This window comes from Nycticebus coucang, chromosome 11, assembly GCF_027406575.1.
Source record: "Nycticebus coucang isolate mNycCou1 chromosome 11, mNycCou1.pri, whole genome shotgun sequence".
NCBI classification, from domain to species: domain Eukaryota; kingdom Metazoa; phylum Chordata; class Mammalia; order Primates; family Lorisidae; genus Nycticebus; species Nycticebus coucang.
The window spans coordinates 101,801,942-101,821,505 of NC_069790.1; the positions used below are offsets into that span (position 1 = coordinate 101,801,942).

General features: G+C 37.3%; 1 protein-coding gene and 1 pseudogene across 2 annotated transcripts in view; both read right to left on the reverse strand.

Moving 5' to 3' along the window:
• COPG2 (COPI coat complex subunit gamma 2) overlaps positions 1-19,564 on the reverse strand; it is a 195,203-nt gene that overhangs the window by 119,665 nt on the left and 55,974 nt on the right. For both annotated transcript variants that reach the window (XM_053554026.1, XM_053554025.1), the window contains exons 7-9: positions 18,551-18,643; positions 17,176-17,262; positions 16,008-16,165 (exon numbers count right to left, since the gene is read on the reverse strand). In XM_053554026.1, the coding sequence (XP_053410001.1) occupies positions 16,008-16,165; positions 17,176-17,262; positions 18,551-18,643 (338 nt within the window). The remainder of the gene's footprint in view (positions 1-16,007; positions 16,166-17,175; positions 17,263-18,550; positions 18,644-19,564) is intronic.
• Positions 425-1,380, reverse strand: LOC128560432 (mortality factor 4-like protein 1; annotated as a pseudogene).

A 19,564-nucleotide genomic window follows, 5' to 3' on the forward strand; every position in this document is an offset into this window, starting at 1 on the left:
ATGCTAATTTGGCTATGAACAGAGTTCTGAGTTGCCAGTTATTTTCCCACAGCACTATGAAGACCTGCTTCTTTGCCATATTATATTTAATAAAGATGAAAGAAATGTGAAGTAAAACTATGGGTCAAATATCTTTATTTCCATGACTTTTACCCTTGATGTTAAAAACAATTCAGTGTTAGAATGTGCTTATTTATTTTTGTCTTTACTCAGCATTTTTTTTTAGCATTTGATTTTTTTTATTTTTATTTTTTTATTTTTGGAGCTATAACCCCTTTTATTTTCTCTGTTTAAAATCAAACAGAAAACAAACATCAATTCTGTTATACACTAACATCTTCAAAGTACATCGTTTGTACAATAGAAAGACTAAGAACAAAAATGTGTTTACAGAGATCCAAACATATATGCATGAGACCATCTTTCACACAGTTTTCCGATGGTACTCAGGAGGAGCCACTTCGTAATCGCTGGCACTAAACAAGGTGGCAGAATTCTTTGCCAGATACTTTAGGAAATCATGAAGATAGCTCAGTAATAAAGCAAGACTTTTCTCATCCAAAGGTGTATAGGCCAACATCGCTCCAATTCGAACAAATAATCTCAGTAGATGTGATGCTCCACCGACTTGGGACCTGGGTGCATCATGGTGATCTGCAAGAATTTCAGCAAACTGTGGCCTCTCAAATTTGTACAGGAGCTGAGTGTCCAACATTACATTGAAGTATTCTTTTATCCTGGCCACAACTTCATTAACAGCATACTCCTTATTATCTGTGTTTCCACGAGATTTCTTGTCATTTGCATAATCCTCCAGAATGGAATCCACATTCTGCTTAGCAGGAAGATAAAAGAGCTGTTTTTGCCTGGTAATTAAGTCCCATTCATCAACAAGCCAAGGTTTTAGCTGGTCAGGAATCTTTACTTTAACTTCAATTCTGTTTGTGAATGTTTCTTCATTTTCAGCAGTAGGCTCTACCCGGGCCCTTTTCTTCCGAGGAGGTTGAGGTGTCTCACTGGTTCTGCCACCATCTCCATTTCCAGGTGTTTTCTGCTTATTCTTCTTTGTTTTCACTTCAACATTTTTCTGTTGCAGACCAGATGTCTTCTTTCCTGGAGCAGCCCCTCTCATCTTCCCCTCTGCAGACTGCTCTTGATTGGCATTTTGAAGTTCTCGCTGTTTCTGCAGATTGGTGTCCACCTATTTGAGTACTCTGCTCTCTGGAACCCATTCATCCCAATTTTTATTCCAACCACTGTAATGTATAAAGTATTTCACTTGTTTGTCCTTTATGGCAACCTTTACACACTTTGCTTCATAAAGAAGAGGCCCATGAAAGCACAGTCCTCGCTCGCCCTCCTGGAATTTAGGCTTCGGGTCCTGCTTTGCGCCATTTATAAGTGACTCGCCGCCGCTGCCTCCTCCCACCACCCCCGACTACCACCCCCTACTCTCCATCCCACCCAACTCCAAAAGTCAATTTTTTAGAAAAGCTTATAATATCTCATCTTTATGCATAATTGTCAGGGGAAAAAAAGAGGAAAAAGAAAACATTACCTTTTTCTTTCTTTTTTTTTTTTTTTGTTGGGGATTCATTGAGGGTACAATAAGCCAGGTTACACTGATTGCAATTGTTAGGTAAAGTCCCTCTTGCAATCATGTCTTGCCCCCATAAAGTGTGACACACACCAAGGCCCCACCCCCCTCCCTCCGTCCCTCTTTCTGCTTTTCCTCCCCGCCCCCATAACCTTAATTGTCATTAATTGTCCTCATATCAAAATTGAGTACATAGGATTCACGCTTCTCCATTCTTGTGATGCTTTACTAAGAATAATGTCTTCCACTTCCATCCAGGTTAACACGAAGGATGTGACACACTGTACTTTCTGAATTTCTTTCTAAATGGTTTAATTAATAATCTTTAAAAATGTTCTCGGTTGAAAAATCACTGCATTAGAGTCTCATAAGGAGCAGAACCCTCACATACGCGGTTTCCTGTTCTTGATTTTTTTTTAATGTGAAGATTGTATCTTTCCAAAGATCTGAGAAATTACCAGCCATTTAAAAAAATTAATTTTATATTAAATTATAACAAGAATACAGAGATGGGCATGAGGTAGCTGTCATGGACTGAATACTTATGTCCCTCTCAAATTCTCATGTTGAAGCCCCACTCCCGTGTAGCTGTATGTAGAGATGGGACCTCTGAGAAAGCAATTAGGATTAAATAAGGTAATAAGGTGGGACCCTGACCACGTAGGATTAGCAACCTTTTAAGAGATACCTGAGAGGGCTTACTTGCTCACTTGTGCTTGCGTACATGCTCACGTTTTCCTCTCTGTCTTCTCTTCCCACCCACCCCAGACACATGTGCTGAGGGAAGCATGTAGGCAGACTCAACAAGGCAGACGCACACACTGCAGGGGAGAACCCTTACCACCAGAAACTAGCCCTGCTGGCACTTTGATCTTTTCCTTTCCAGCCTGTAGAACTGTGAGAAAATTAATTTCTGTTATTTAAGCCACCCAATCTGTGTTATTTGTTACAGCAGCCCAATAATAACACAGGAGCCAAACTTGAAAATAGCCTCAAATAATCCTTGCTTCCTGCTATTAGTCTCCTGGAATATAGCTGAGCTTTTGTATCCAATAGAACACTGCAAAAATGCTAGCATGTGGCTCTAAGACTAGGTCATAAAAAACTTGTGCTATCTTATACGACTTGCTATGGAGAAAGCCAACAACAATGGCATAAGGACATTCAAGCAGCCATATGGAGAGAGGTTCACGTGGCAAGGAACTGAGGTGTCTTGCCAACAGCCTGCATAAGAGACCAGTGAACGACCTTGGAAGCAAAATTTCCAGCCTTCATTCAGCCTTCAGATAACAATAACATGGTCAACATCTTTACTGTAACCTCCTCAAAGACCCCCCAAAACAATCACCCAGCTAAGATACACCCAAATCCCTGATTCATAGAAATCATGTGAAAAAAGAAATATTTATTGTCCTTTTAATCTGGTAAATTTTAGAGTAATTTGTTATACAACAAGATAATACTGTGTATGCACCATAAAAATTATTATAAACGAAACATGACACAGAAAATAAGTATTTCACGTACAGTACAAGATCCCAATATGCCATCTCCTAAGCCCATGCTCCCACCTCAAAGATATTCATTATATTAACTTTTATTATTATAGATTAGTTGTGCCTGGTAAGCCTGGAATTAACATAAATGAAACTATACAAAATGTATTCTTTCGCATATGACTTCTTAGTGAGATTTATCCATGTGGTTGCATTTAACAGTAACTGTTCATTTCCATTGCTATATGCTATTTATAAGCATATATCACAATTTATTTTTGATAAATTTTGATATTTAGCCCTGATGGACACTTGAACTGCTTCTATTCCATTATGGAGCTATTATGAACAATAGTATTATAAGCATCATTGTATGGTTAACTCTTAAAAACAACACAAAGCTTGGGGTGCCAACCTCCCATGCAGTTGAAAATCCATGTATATAACTTATGACTCCCCCAAAACTTAACTTACTAATAGCCTACTGTTGAACAAAGACTGAGCAATAACATCTGATTTACATATATTTGTATGTGATGTATATTATACTGTGTTCTTACAGTAAAACAAGCTAAAGAAAACAAAATATCATTAAGAAAATCGTAAGGAAGAGAAAATATATTTATTATTCATTAAGTGGAAGTGAGTCATCATGAAGGTCTTTATCTTCATCATCTTCATACGGAGCAGGCTGAGGAGGAAGAGGAGTGATTTTGCTGTCTCACAGGCAGCAGAGGTGGAAGACAATCCACACATAAGTGGACCTATGCCATTCAAACCTGTGTTATTCAAGGGTCAACTGTATATGTCTTTTGACACATATGTGTATGGCTTTCTGTTTAGTATTTATAAGAAGCTAACTGGGATTTTAATTGGGGGTTCATGGAATCCACAGGTCAACTTAAGACATGACACAGTGTCAAATATTCCAGTTTAAGAACATGTTATATATCTCCATTTATTTAAGTCATACTTTAATTAATATTTTATAATTTTCTGTGTAGAGGTGGTTTTGGGAGATTTATTTCTAAGGATTTGATTTCAATACAATTATTAATAAAAATGATACCATTTTTTCAACATTTTATCTTATTGATTGGCTGATGGGATAATAAATAAAACTGATTTTGGATATTGGCCCTCTATCCAACAACCTTGGTAAATACACCAATTCTAATAGATAATATTAATATATAGATTATTTTGCATTTTCTAAAATATAGTGTTATGTCTTTCTTTCAAATCTTCAGACATTTTATTTTTCTTCACTTAATGCACTAAGGACTTCCAGCAAATTGCTCCTTAAAAAATGGAAACGGATATCCTTGTCTCTCTCATTTACAACTATAGGGAGAAAGCCTTTAACAGTTCACCAATAAGCAAGGATAAAGTTTACTGAAGTTTTTTTAATACTCTTATTAGAATAATGATATATCCTTCTAATCCTGCTTTGCAGAGATTTGTAATCAGGAATTGTCATTAAATGCTATCAACTGCTTTTTTGGTACCCATTAAGATACTAAGATTTTTCTCCTTTATCTATTAAATGAGGTATACTATGTTAATTTTTGACTGTTAGATCAACCCTGTACTCCTAGAATATTATTTCTTCAAATCTTTTTTTGTTTCATCTGGATGCAAATTACATGTTAGCCTATTTGATATTACCCCATAGTTCTTTGAGGTTCTCTTTTATTTTCTTTAATCTGTTTTCTCCCTGTTCAAATTAGTTACTTTCTGTTGCTCTATCTTCAAATTAACGATTTCTAACTCTTTCTCTCTTTCATCTACCATCTGTAATCTGCTATTAAGTCCATTATCTTATAATACTTATAGAGGCAGAATGGCCCCCCAAAGATGTCCATGTCTTTATTCCTGAAACTGGTCAATACTACATACACTATATCATAATATGGCAAAAATACCTTGCAGATATAATTAAGGTTACGAACCTGATGCAATCTAATCTCATAAGCACTTACAGATACAGTAAAAGAAGAGGAAGAAGACATTTCAGAAAACAAACCATAGAAATTCAAAGTGCAAACTCAACACACCATTGCTGGCTCTGAAATGTGTGGATCAACATGTAAGGGATGGAAGAAACACTTGATAGTGTGAGAAAGTATACAGGCAGCTAGAGGCACAGGAAAATTCCTGGCTAAAAGCCAGCAGGGACCTAAAACCCATATACACAAACAATGAATGTGCGCAATAATTTAAATTAGATTGTTAGTAGATCCTTCCCTAAAACCTCCAGCAAGGCACCATGCCAACACCTTCATGTTAGTCCCATGGAACTTGTGTTGGACTTCTAACCCACATATCTATCAGATAATAAATGGATGTTATTATAAGCCATTACATTTGTGGTAATTTGTTATGGTAGCAATAAAAATTTTAACATAGATTTAGTGCCTTGTAAATGAAATGCTACTGTAACAAATACCTAAAATTGTAGAACTGCCTTTGGAATCAGGCACTGAGTGGAAGATGCTTTGAACAGACTGTTAACTAGAAAACTGTTAACTAAGGACACTGCTGGTCGGGTCTCACAAACTCCCTGTAGAAATCTAGATTTGGAGGACACAGCAGTGAGGGCTCAGAACTGAGAAATGTTATTGTAAACGGGAGAAAGGTCAGACCTATTGAGGCTAGTCATTTTGTGTCCTGCAGTTATTTGTAAAAGAGAACTTACTTAATGATCAAGCTGGATATTTATTGGACGTTTCCACAGATAAAAATGTGACCTGGTTTCATCTTAACTGCTTACAGTTAATGTGAGATGACAAATTTCACCTATGTCCAGCAGCTTTTTCCTGTGCCTCACTTCCAGCCTGCCTGTGATCTTCCTTTCTTGATAGCCTGACCTGGATGCAGGACTTGCTTAGCTAGCACCCAAACTGCACTTACCAATTCCTTGTAATAAATCTCTACCTACAGATGTCCTCTGGGTTCCACTTCCCTGGTTGAATCCTGACTGATACAGTACTTATAAGCTGTAAAGTTTCCATTTAGCTCTTTTTTATAGGTTTCATTTCCCCTGTTCATTCATAGCTGTTTTTCATTAACGTCTTGGATAGATTTATAACAATGCTTTAAAGACTGTCTACTAAATCCAATGTCTGGATCATATCAGGGTCAATTTCTATTGAGGGATTTTTCTCTTTACTATTGGTCATACCTTCTAAATTCTTTGCATTTCCAGTAATTTTTTACTATATGCTAAATATTGTGAATGATAGATTACAAAGACTCTTCTAGAATTTAGGGTGTTTCTTTAGCAGGCACCTAGGCTAGAATCAAACTGCAAACTTTATCTCTTATTGTGACTTGCTGGTGAAAAATAAATTCTCCGTTTAGTTTTCAGCTTATAGCTAGTACTTTCTGGCAGATTTCCTAGAGTATTCTCCTGTATATGTGTAGTTCCGGGGTCAATAAATGATTTTTGCAGAGTTTAAATCTGATTTTGAGGCTGGGATGGTGGCTCATGCCTGTAATCCTAGCATATTGGGAGGTCAAGGAGTGAAGATTACTTGAGATTAGCAGTTTGACATCAGCCTGAAAAACAGCAAAACCCATCTCTACCAAAAATACAGTGGTACATTCCTGTAGTCCCAACTGTTTGGGAGGCTGAAGCAGGAACATCACTTGAACTTAGGAGTTTTTTGAGCAGCAGTGAGCTATGATGATGCCATTGCACTCTCCAGCCCAAGTCACAGAGTAAGACTCTGTCACAATAAAAAAAAAAAATTGATTTTGAGACTTACCCCTGTTGTGGCTCCCTCCTTTCCAGGATTTTCACCCAAATTTTACTAGGTTCTGATCCCTCTGTCCAATAAATACTGCTGTTTTCTGACACACCAAGGAATTCCAAATACCATCAGGAGAATTGCCAGAAGTGCTCAAATTTCACCCAGCAGACCTTTTGCCTTTCAGGCAAAACACCTTTTCTCCAGTTTTGCCTGCTTTTTACCATTTACCAATACTTGCAAAAACTGTGGGTTTTCTTTCGGGTTGCTCGTTTTTGAACCAAAGATATAATCATTCTTTCTAGGACTGTTAATCCTATTGATCTATGCTGCCATTACTGGTAGCAGGAAGTATAACTGATTATTTTAAAATATTCCATTTTATCCCTTCTGTTGACACTTACCATCTATATCTCTTACCCTTTTGAGTGGTTACAATATTCATGTATATCATAGTAAACCTTCAAATAATAATATTACTTGGTAAGAAATACACCTCACAAGTATATAATTCTGTTTTTCTCTCGCATGTCCTTTATCTACTATGGTCATATGCTTCACGTCTATGGATAAGCACCACAATCTATTGTTACTTTTTGTCAAAAAATTTTTTGTTTTTCTTTTCTTTTTTTATTGTTAGGGATTCATTGAGGGTACAAGAAACCAGGTTACACTGATTGCATTGGTTAGGTAAAGACCCTCTTACAATTGTGTCTTGCCCCCAAAAGGTGTGTCACACACTGACACCCACCCCCCTCCCTCCTTCTCTCTCTCTGCTTTTCCTTTCTCCCACCCCCTCCCTCCTTTCTCTCTCTCTCTCTCTGCTCTCCCCTTCCTCCACCCCCCACCATGTACTAGGTCATTAATTGTCCTCCTAATCAAAATTGAGTACACAGGATTCATGCTTCTCCATTCTTGTGATGCTTTACTAAGAATAACGTGTTCCACTTCCATCCAGGCTAATTCAAAGGATGTAAAGTCTTCATCTTTTTTAATGGCTGAATAGTGTTCCATGGTATACAAACAACACAGCTTATTAATCCATTCTTGGGTTGATGAGCATTTAGTCTGTTTCCACATTTTGGTGATTGTAAATTGAGCTGTGATAAACAGTATAGTGCAAGTGTCCTTATGGTAAAAGGAATTTTTTACTTCTGAGTAAATGCCCAGCAATGGGACCACAGGATCAAATGGGAGGTCTAGCTTGAGTTCTTTGAGGTTTCTCCATACTTCCTTCCAAAAAGGTTGTATTAGTTTGCAGTCCCACCAGCAGTGTAAAAGTGTTCCCATATCTCCACATCCATGCCAGCAGTTTTGAGATTTTGTGATGTGGGCCCTTCTTGCTGGGGTTAGATGATACCTCAGGGTGGTTTTAATTTGCATTGCTCTAATAATTAGGGATGATGAGCATTTTTTCATATGTTTACTAGCCATTCATCTGTCTTCTTTAGAGAAGGTTCTATTCATTTCTCTTCCCCATTGATATATGGGATTGTTGGCTTTTTTCATGTGGATTAATTTGAGTTTGCTATAGATCCTAGTTATCAAACTTTTGTCTGATTCAAAATATGCAAATATCCTTTCCTATTGTGTAGGTTGTCTATTTGCTTTGATTGTTGCCTCCTTGGCTGTACAGAAGCTTTTCAGTTTAATTAAGTCCCATCTGTTTATTTTGGTTGTTGCAATGGCCAAGGAAGTCTTCACGAAGTCTTTCCCCAGGCTGATATCTTCCAGTATTTTTCCTATGCTTTCTTTGAGGATTTTTATTGTTTCACACCTTAAATTTAGGTCCTTTATCCATACTGAACCAATTTTTGTTGAGTGGAGAAAGGTGTAGGTCCAGTTTCACTCTTTTACATGTGGCTATCCAGTTCTCCCAGCCCATTTAGTGAACAGGGAATCTTTCCCCAGTTATGTTCTTGTTTGGTTTATCAAAGATTAGGTGGTTGTAAGATGCTAGTTTCATTTCCTGGTTTTCTATTCCATACAAAACAAGAATCGTTTTTTGCCAAGTCTTGAAAGTACAATGTTGGCATTTTACTAGTAGATTGCTTTGGTAAGTACAGACATTGTAACAATGTTGATTCTTCCCAACCATGAGCATGGTATTTCTTCCATTTATTAATATCCTCTGCTCCTATGTTTGAATGCTTCATAAAGTCCCATAATTCTGTCAGTGAACATTCTGCTTTCTCTCTCTTCTTTTCTGCCTCTTTATCTGAGTTATCTCAAGAGCTTTATCCTCTACCTCTGAGATTTCTTTCTTCTGCATGATCTAATCTGTTGTTGATACTTTTTATTGCATCTTTAAGTTCCCTAATTGCTTCAATTCCTTCAGCTCTGCTATATCCTTCTATATACTTCATATTGTTCATCTCTTATTTGATTCTGTTTTTGGATTTCCTTTTGGTTAATTTCCACTTTCTCAGCAATTTCCTTCATTGTTTCCATCATCTGTATTTTAAATCCCCCTTCTGTTCATTTCTAACATTTCTTTATAGATGGAATCCTCTGCAGTAGCTACCTCACGGTCCCTTGAAGGGGTTGCTCTGGACTGGTATTTCATATTGCCAGGACTTTTGTGCTGACTCTTCCTCATGAGTGTTTTCTTTTCTCTGTTTCCTTGCCCTGTTGGCTGCTCTCCGCTGAGTTCTTCTCTGGAAATTGCCCCTGGCTAAAGAGAGTCGTCTCATTCAAGGTTCATGTTTCTGGCGTGGCAGATATCCAAAGACTGGTCATTGCTTTAATTCAGACATCTTTGAGGAGCTTTTCCAACTTTGGATGTTCCTCAAGGGATCAACTGAGACATTTGTCACGACTTCGATAGAGTTCAACTTCTTCCTCTGTCTATCCTGCTTCATTCTTTCACTCTCACTGGTCCTCATCTAGACAGCACTGCCCAATAAATACACTTCCTGCATGTATATTTCTATCACAGAGTCTGCTTCCCAGGAAGCCAACACTGCATTGTTACCACTGCATGTTATTTAATGTATATAATATTTTGCATGGAAAATATAATTCACTATCCTTGTGCTTGGACATAAAAATTAACTCATGTAATAAAATTTGGCACTTATTTCAATAAAAAAATTAATATCCTCTGCTATTTCCTTTCTTAGGGTTTCATAATTTTCTTTATAGAGGTCCTTCACTCTTTTTTAGGTATATTCCTAGGTATTTCATTTTATTTGACGCTATGGTGAAGGGAGTTGTGTCCTTAGTTAGCCTCTCATCTTGGCTGTTATTGGCGTATGCAAAGGCTACTGACTTGTGGATGTTGATTTGATAGCCTGAGACATTATTGTATTTTTTGATGACTTCCAGGAGTCTTATGGTTGAGTCTTTGGGGTTCTCTAAGAATAAATCATATTGTCAGCAAAGAGGGAGTGTTTGACATCCTCTGTTTCCATTTGGATGCCCTTTATTTCCTTCTTTTCCTAACTGTATTGGCTAGAACTTCTAGTACTATGTTGAATAGTAATGGTGACAGAGGACGATCTTGTCTAGATCCAGTTCTAAGTGGAAAAGCTTTCAGTTCTACTCCATTCAGTAAAATATTAGCCATGGGTTTGTCATAGATAGCTTCAGTCAGCTTAAGAAATGTGCCACCTATGCCTATACTCTTCAGTGTTCTAAACAGAAAAGAATGCTGGATTTTATTGAACGCTTTTTCTGCATCTATTGATAGGCTCATGTGGTCTCTGTTTCTGCTTCTGCTGATATGTTGAATAATGTTTATAGACTTGCATATATTAAACTAGCCTTACATCCTTGGGATGAAACCTACTTGATCATGCTGTATGACTTTTTTGATGATCAGCTGTAATCTATTGACTAGGATTTTGTTGAGAATTTTCGCATCTATATTCATTAGTGAAATTGATCTGAAGTTCTCCTTTTTAGTTGGGTCTTTTCCTGGTTTTGGTATCAGGGTGATGTTTGCATCACAGAATGTGTTGGGGAAGATTCCTTCCTCCTCAATTTTTTGGAATAGTATAAACAGTATGTGAATAAGCTCTTCTTTGAAGGTTTGATAGAATTCTGGTGTTAAGCCACCTTCAGCAGGGCATTTTTTTTGTTTGGAGATTTTTTATTGTTTCTTTTATCTATTGAAAATTGGTCTGTTCAGGAGATCTATTTTTCCTGGCTAAGACTAGCGAGAGAGGGTGATTCCAAATATTGATCCATTTCCTTCACATTGTCAAATTTCTGGGCATAGGGTTTCTGCCAATATTCAGAGATAATCTCTTATATCTCTGTGGCATCAGTTGTTACTTCCCTTTTATCATTTCTGTTTGAGGTTACTCTAGAGATTTTACTTTTCTATTTCTAGTCAGTCTGGCCTAAGGTTTATCTATTTTACTTATTTTTTCAAAAAACCAACTCCTTGTTTCGTTAATTTTCTGAATGATTCTTTTGTTTTCAATTCCATTAATCTCTGATTTAATTTTGGATATTTCTTTTCTTCTGCTGGGTTTAGGCTTAGATTATTCTTCATTTTCCAATTCTATAAGATGGCTTGTGAATTTGTTGATGTGTTCTCTTTCTGGTTTTCGGATATAGGCATCTAAAGCAAAAAATTTTTCTCTCAGGACTGCTTTTGCAGTATCCCACAGGTTTTGGTAGCTTGTGTCTTCACTGTTGTTGTGCTCAAGGAAGTTAATGATTTCCTCTTTTATTTCTTCCTGCACCTAACTCTCATTCAGTATAAGGTTGTTTAATTTCCATGCCTTTGTGTGGTGTTAAACGTTTTTGTTGGAGTTGAGTTCCACCTTTAATGTCCTTATGGTCTGAGAAGATACAAGGTAAACTTTCAATTCTTTCGATTCTGTTGAGGTTTGTTTTGTGTCCTATGATATGATCAATTATGGAGAATGTTCCTTGGGCCAATGAGAAGAATGTGTATTCTTTAGCTTTGGGATGGAGTATTCTATGTACGTCTTTCAAGCACAGTTGTTCGAGGGTCTCATTTAAGTCCCTTATATCTTTGTTTAACTTCTATTTAGAGGATCTGTAAGAGGAGTGTTAAAGTCCCATTATTATGGTGTTATAGGATACCATATTGCTCAGACTAATTAAGGTCTGTTTTAAGAATCTGGGAGCATTTAAGTTGGGTGCACAAACATTTAGAATTGAAATGTCTTCATGTTGTATTTTTCCCTTGACCAATATGAAGGGACCATCTTTGTCTTTTTTGACTTTAGTTGCTTTAAAACCCATGTATCTGAAAATAAGATTGCAACTCCTCTTTTCTTCTGAATTCCGTTTGCCTGAAAAATTGTCTTCCAACCCCTAACTTTAAGTTTTAATTTGTCTTTTTAGGCTAGGTATGTTTCCTTCAGAAAGCAAATGGATGGCTTGTATTTTTTGTAATACAATCAGCCAATCTATGCCTCTTCAGTGGGGAATTCAGCCATTAACTTTTATTGAGATAATTGATAAGTGTGGTAGCGTCCTATTTATCTTACTTTGTGAAAGTTCATTGCTTAGTTTTACCTTTTGCATCTTTGTGGAAGCTAGGTTCTGTCCTTTAATTTCAGGATGCTTACTTTGCTGGTGGTCCATTGTGATGGTCAGAGTGTAGAACAGGTTGAAGTATTTCCTGTAGAGCTAGTCTTGTTTTGGCAAATTTCCTCAATGTTTGCATATCAGGAAAAGATATGATTTCTCTGTCAATTTTAAAGCTTAGCTTAGCAGGATATATTAGTCTGCGCTGGAAATTGTTCTGTTTAAGTAGATTAAAGGTAGATGAAAATTGTCTTCTGGCTTGAAAAGTTTTATTAGAGAAGTCTGCAGTCACCCTGATGGATTTGCCCCTGTAGGTCAATTGGTGCTTACTCCTGGCAGCTTGCAAAATATTTACCTTGTCTTGACTTTGGACAAGTTCATCACAATGTGTCTTGGAGAAGCTCTGTTTGAGTTGAGGAGACCTGGATCCAATAGAAGTGTGTCAGAATCTTTGGTGATATTTGGGAAATTTTCATTTATAATATTCTCTAGAACAGCTTCCATTCCTCTGGGGCATTCTTCTTCCCCTTGTGGGATGCCTAGAACTTGTACGTTTGAATGCATCATAAAGTCCCATAATTCTGTCAGTGAATGTTCTTCTCTCTCTTCTTTTCTGCCTCTTTAACTGAGTTATCTCAAGAGCTTTATCCTCTACCTCTGAGATTCTTTCTTCTGCATGATCTAATCTGTTGTTGATACTTTCTATTGCATCTTTAAGTTCCCTAATTGCTTCAATTCTTTCAGCTCTGCTATATCCTTTCTATATTCTTCATATGGTTCATCTCTTATTTGACTCTGTTTTTTGATATCCTTTTGGTTAATTTCCACTTTCTCAGCAATTTCCTTCATTGTTTTTTGGTTATTTTCCACTTTCTTGGCAATTTCCTTCATTGTTTTCATCATCTGTATTTTAAATTCCCCTTCTGTCATTTCTACCCTGTTTGTTTGTTGTTTGTTTTGCAGTTTTTGGCCAGGGCTGGGTTTGATCCCTCCACCTCTGGCATATGGGGCCAGTGCCCTACTCCTTTGAGCCACAGGCAGTGCCCAATTTCTAACACTTTATAGGTGGAATCCTCTGCAGTAGCTACCTCATAGTCCCTTGTGGTGGTTGCTCTGGACTGGTTTTTCATGTTGCCAGGATATTTCTGCTGATTCTTCCTCATGAGTGTTTTCTTTTATCTTTCTTTGCCATAATTTTCCTTTCACTTCCTCTTGCTCTTTAAGTTACTGTGCCTCTGGCCTAAGGTTTCAACAAGTCCTTTTCGTACAGGGCCAAAAGGATGAGAAGACTGAAGAGCAAGAAGGGAAAAATCATTAAAAAAAAAAAAAAAGAGAAAGGAGAGGGGATGAGTAAAAGGGAATACTGAAAAAGAAGAGAGGCACAGCCAAAGGGAGACAGGAGTAATAAAGGTATATAGTAGGGTACTTTGACCCAACCTTAAAATCTCCCACCCTCTGGGGGTGTTGGATTGGGTGATTCCCTTGAGGTCAGCAGCTCTTTATCAGCCTGTTCAGACACAGTACCCCACCTCCACCAAATAGAGAGGAAAGACAAAAAAACTATAAATCAAACCAAAACAAACAGAAAACCTTATGGGATATAATTGGGGGGAAAACAATAGGGGCAGAAACACTAGCAAAAATGAAGTTCTTATTATTATTTTTTTGTTTTGTTTTAGAGACAGAGTCTCACTTTATCACCTTCAGTAGAGTGTCATGGCATCATAGCTCACAGCAACTTCCAGCTCCTGGGCTTAGGCGATTCTCTTGCCTCAGCCTCCCAAGTAGCTGGGACTATAAGCACCTGCCACAACACCCAGCAATTTTTTTGTTGTAGTTTGGCCAGGGCCAGGTTCAAACCTGCCACCCTTGGTATATGAGACCAGCTCCCTACCCACTGAGCCACAGGCCCTGCCCCAAAGTTCTTATTATTAAAGAAGGAAACAATGGAAAATTATATTTAAACTAGAAAAATGAAGAAAGAAAAAAAAAGAAAGAAAAATCAAGAGGGAAAATGTTGAAATTAAAAATAATAATAACCCAAACCAAAAACAAAGCAGTATATATATCTTAGTGAATATTGTCTGGGCAACAGGTGATCTTCTGGGGTATGAGATGTTAAACACAATGCTGATTCAGCTGTATGAGATGGAGACTGGAGGCTTCTGCTGATTTCTCAAGCCCCGCAGGGTTGAGAGCCTAAATCTCTCCTCAGCCCTCTTAAAAGACACCGCTACTGCCCAACACTGAAATCTCCACTCTTCCCCAGCGTCTCAGTCCCAGCCTTTGGCACTGCTCAGTCACTAGATCACTCGCCCAATTGTCTCCCAGCCTGAGCCTCATTCTGCAACCCTGAGGACAGTTTTAAAGTCACTGCCTACTAATTGTAATATTTCGGTCATCTGCAAGTCTCCTACTGACTGCTTCATTTCTCTTATTATGGGTCACATTTCCCTGCTTATTTGTCTTATTTGATTGTTTCCTAGTCACTGCTTGTAAGGTATAGTAGAGACTAATGGAAAAAATGCTTATCACCAGAAAAGCACAGGTCCTCATTGTTAGTTATAGGTAGTAGTTGGTCTGAGTCTGGACTTTGCTGTAGCACTAATTAGATTCAGTTCTCTGCTGTTTAATAAATAATTTGAAAGACAAATCAGGATTCTCTCAGCAGGGCTTTGGTACTGAGTAGTGACAGATTCTAGAGATCTTTCTCTGTGTTATACCTCAACTTCCCAGGTCTCATGAGAAAGCTCTGGGTTTTTTTTTTGAAACAGAGACTCATTACGTTGCCCTTGGTAGAGTGCCATGGCGTCACAGTTCACAGCAACCTCAAACTCTTGGGCTTACAAGATTCTCCTGCCTCAGCCTCCCAAGTAGCTGGGACTACAGGTGCCTGCCACAACACCCAGCTATTTTTTGTTTCGGTTGTCACTGTTGTTTACCTGGCCCCGGCCAGGTCTGAACCTGCCTGTCTCAGTGTTTGGGGTTGGTGCCCTAACCACTGAAGTACGGGTACCAACCCGAGAAAGCTCTGTCTTATTAAAGCTCAGCTATAAGCCTTTTGGGCAAGGGAAGGGGTACTTCCTTGCTCTTTATAACCACCCCTAACTTACTATACCTCTCACATTTTCCTGACCTTCCCAGCCTTTAAAATACTGCTAAGGTATACTTAGTAAGGTCATTATGTACCTCAGACTCTCAAATGATCTCGAGGAAATCATTAAATGCAATACTTCAACATTCTTTTTTTATAAAAATAAAAGGGATAGACAAGATGATTTTTAATGTCCCTTCCTGCTCTCATATTTAATTATCTGTATTTCCTATGATCTATGAGTACTTTTTATTCAATATCAGTTTGTTAATGTGTTATTAACGACCATAATCTATTAAGCAATACATATATAAGAGATCTCATACATTAGGACAATAAAAGTGCTACGTGGAATCTGTGAATTTTTAAAATTCACACTTGTAAATTTCAATTTGTAAATGTACAAATGTTCAAATGTAAATTTGAATTTGTGAAACATCACACTCACACATCTTTAAAGTCAGCACTGCCCAGAAAATAATTCATAAGAGAAATAAACACTGAGGTATTTTAACTTGAAAATGGAGAATAACTCAAGTTTAGGTGAAAACACTTACCCATCTTCAGTTTCTTTAAGTAAGCGACTAGCAATTCGGATTAGCATGCAGTAAGCAAACTGTGATTTGAGACCAGATTTAGTAAATTTATTCAACATCTTGGAAACAGCAAGGCGATCATTCTTTCTAAGGTGATACAAGACCCCCAATGCATGGTACTGAAGAATAAGAAAAACAATGGATCAAACAGATTAGAAAGAAGACAGAATACACAAAAACAGAATCACACAAAACTAGATTAAATATAAAAAGATACCCAAGTCAAATGTGCACAAAGAGAATACCTTTTTCACATTTAACTAATTTACCCCCAGAAGTTGGAGATTCAGACTGGACAACTAAGAAGAATGTGACATATAATCAGAAGATGACTCCAGCAGGTTCGTTATTGATTCACACATCCTCAGTACAAAGGATCTTAGGTCATAGGTCTCTTTTTGTGGCTTTAAATCATCTGTGGCCACCTTAGCAGTTAAAAGGATTAATCTCCTGAAGTAGGCTAAAGGAGTGCCTTTATCATGACATTTTGTATAAAAACATAACTATCAGAGTTAGGAGAGTGAGAATGTCTCCCTAGAGAAGAAAATTACTACTCAACTGTCTCATAACTTACATGCTGACATGAGAGTTGTAAATAATGAAAGGGCATAAATAAATACCCTCTCAAATATAATGGGGTACTTTATATCAAATAGCCAGTTAAGAATTTGAGCTTATTCTTCTTAATAAAGAACAGCCTAATAAATACCCAAAGGAAATCTTTTTCAACAAAATGGTTTCAAATTTCACAAAATAAAAAGTATTCCTTATTTTTGTAATATTTATAATCAAGGCTTGAGAAACTTGGAATTAGACATCTTCTGCATAAATTATTTTTCAAATAAAAGACTGCAATGCCTTGTGGAAGACGTTTAGAATGAGCATCTCAAACTACTACTGAATTATAAATCTTTTCTGAATAGTCCATAGGAGGTCATCTAGCTTCTACTAAACAGTAATCACAATTAGTGAGATTATTACTTGAATATCTGCACTAGAAGACTGCTTAATATGCCAAAGAATCTGATTTAGTTAATGCTTATCTGGGGAATTAATGTACTGTCCCTGAAACACTACCTTAAAGACAGCTAATCCTGAGACACAAACTAATGTGACTTAATGACAGTACCTGGACCATAATATTATCACTTGATGCAGCTTCTTGGGCTTCATTGATCCAGCGCTTAACCACATCATAGCTTATCTTCATCATGTGCTAAATACAGAAAAAAAATGAAAATGGATAATGCATGGTCAGTACAAGTTTAAAAACATGAGTTAGTTTTCTAGAAAATCACTGGCACACATTTCCCCAAAGAAAGAAAAGTCTGTAGCTTCATAGTTTATTTCAAATCTCTAATCCTGGGGCAACTAATAAACCAGAAGCATTTTCTCCAATACCACTTTGCAAAGGCGAATATATGTTCGTGAGCTCAGAGAGGTACATAAAAGGAAATAATTAAAGGGGGAAACAAAGGAAGGGAATAGATATTCGATAGAATGGTGCTTAAATAATGTTAATATTGTAAAGTTTTGGCTCGGCGCCCATAGCACAGTGGTTACGGTGCCAGCCACGTACATCAAGGCTGGCGGGTCCAAACCCGGCCTGGGCCAGCTAAACAAACAACAATAACTGTAACAAAAAAAAAAAAAAAATAGCCGGGCATTGTGGCAGGTGCCTGTAGTCCTGGCTACTTGGGAAGCTGAGGCAAGAGAATCACTTAAGCCTAGGAGTTTGCGGTTGCTGTGAGCTGTGACGTAACAGCACTCTACCGAGGGCAACAGTGAGACTCCATCTCAAATAAATGTATTTCCTTCAAAAAATCAAAAAAAAAAAATTATTATTATATATATATAAGAGAGAGAGAGAGTGTGAGACAGAGTTTTACTCTCAGGAAACCCCCCGGAAGAAAGAAGCAGAATACTAGTATAACCCCTGATGTAAACTCAACCAATTATATTCAAGAATCAGGACTCTTATGATTCAGATTCCCTAATACATTCACACAGTAGTAACTGATTGTAATCAAATGCCACGAATAAAGGTTTTAATGAATAAATTTTGTTTTGATTAAAAATAAAACTATTACTTATTGGGAGAATATTAAGAAGTAGGAAAGGAGACTCTGGATTGAAGGACACATGCAGACACATGGTTCCTCAGGTACAAAGGAAAGCACAGGACAAAGAGACAAGAGGCAGAAGTGTAGGTCATAAGGGAAGATTTTAAATTAAAGAGAACTACCCTCAGTTTCCTACCTGTCCCCTACCGTATTGTATTATACGTACAATATAATTCTGGATCCCCCAAACCTTTTAAACATGGAAATGTTATGTTTTTAAGTGCCCCTTTTAATTGCTCAATGCTACTCTAGATAAAACACACTTGGATAAAATAATAGAGATGGATACATATTTTTAACTGTTTTATTTGCAAGAGAATCATAGTGATACTTTGTTTTTGCAACTAGAAACTATACCATGCATAAGAACTGGGCACTTACTAAGGATGATACCAGCGCTGAACTGGATACACTGGAGACTTTATCCACAATGGCTTGTTTCATGTATCTTTCAATTGCTTGCAACATTGTTCCCTAATAACATTCAAAATGAAAAAGCTGTTGATGCAAAATATTTCCTTGCAAAACAACTACTTTCAAAATAATTTATAAAAACCAGTCACATATTCGTTTCTATGCAAATATTTAGACTACATTAAAAGAATTGCCATATCGTACAGTAATAATATCCCAGAGGGCAGAACTCAAATAATCTAGTGGAAGCTTCAAGAAAGAACATTTAAGATTGTATGTAAGGATAACTGTTCAACAATGAAATAAACTGTCTCAAGTAGAGAATCCCAGTTTGAAAAATATACACAAGAGGCTGAACCTATCAGGGATGTTATTAGGAAATTTCCATATGGGGCAGTGCCTGTAGCTCAGTTGGCAGGGTGGCGGGTTTGAACCCGGCCCCAGCCTGCTAAGCAACAATGACAACTGCAATCAAAAAATAGCCAGACGTTGTGGTGGGCACCTGTAGTCCCGGCTACTTGGGAGGCTGAGGCAAGAGACTTGCTTAAGCCCAAGAGTTGGAGGTTGCTGTGAGCTGTGATGCCACAGCACTCTACCCAAGGCGACAGCTTGAGACCCTGTCTCAAAAAAAAAAAAAAAAAAAAAGAGATTTCCATAAGGGATGGAGGCTGCTTTTGAAGTCCTGAAGATAACTCTATATGAAGGGACTATATGTAGATCCTGAAGAGTCCTATAAATCAAATATAATCACCAATTATCTTTGATTCATAAAAAATTAAATGTGCAATATACTACTATAGTGAGCACCAATATGAAATCCTTTGGAAGTAGAGTTCATTTCCATTTTAACTGGGAAAAAGGTTAGCTCTGGCAGGGTTGTGACAGATAAATATGAGTAAAACAGACTGAGGTCAATATTCATGGTTGACCTCAATAGCATGGTTAAGTCTTATGCTACCAATTTAACGCTAAAAACAAAAA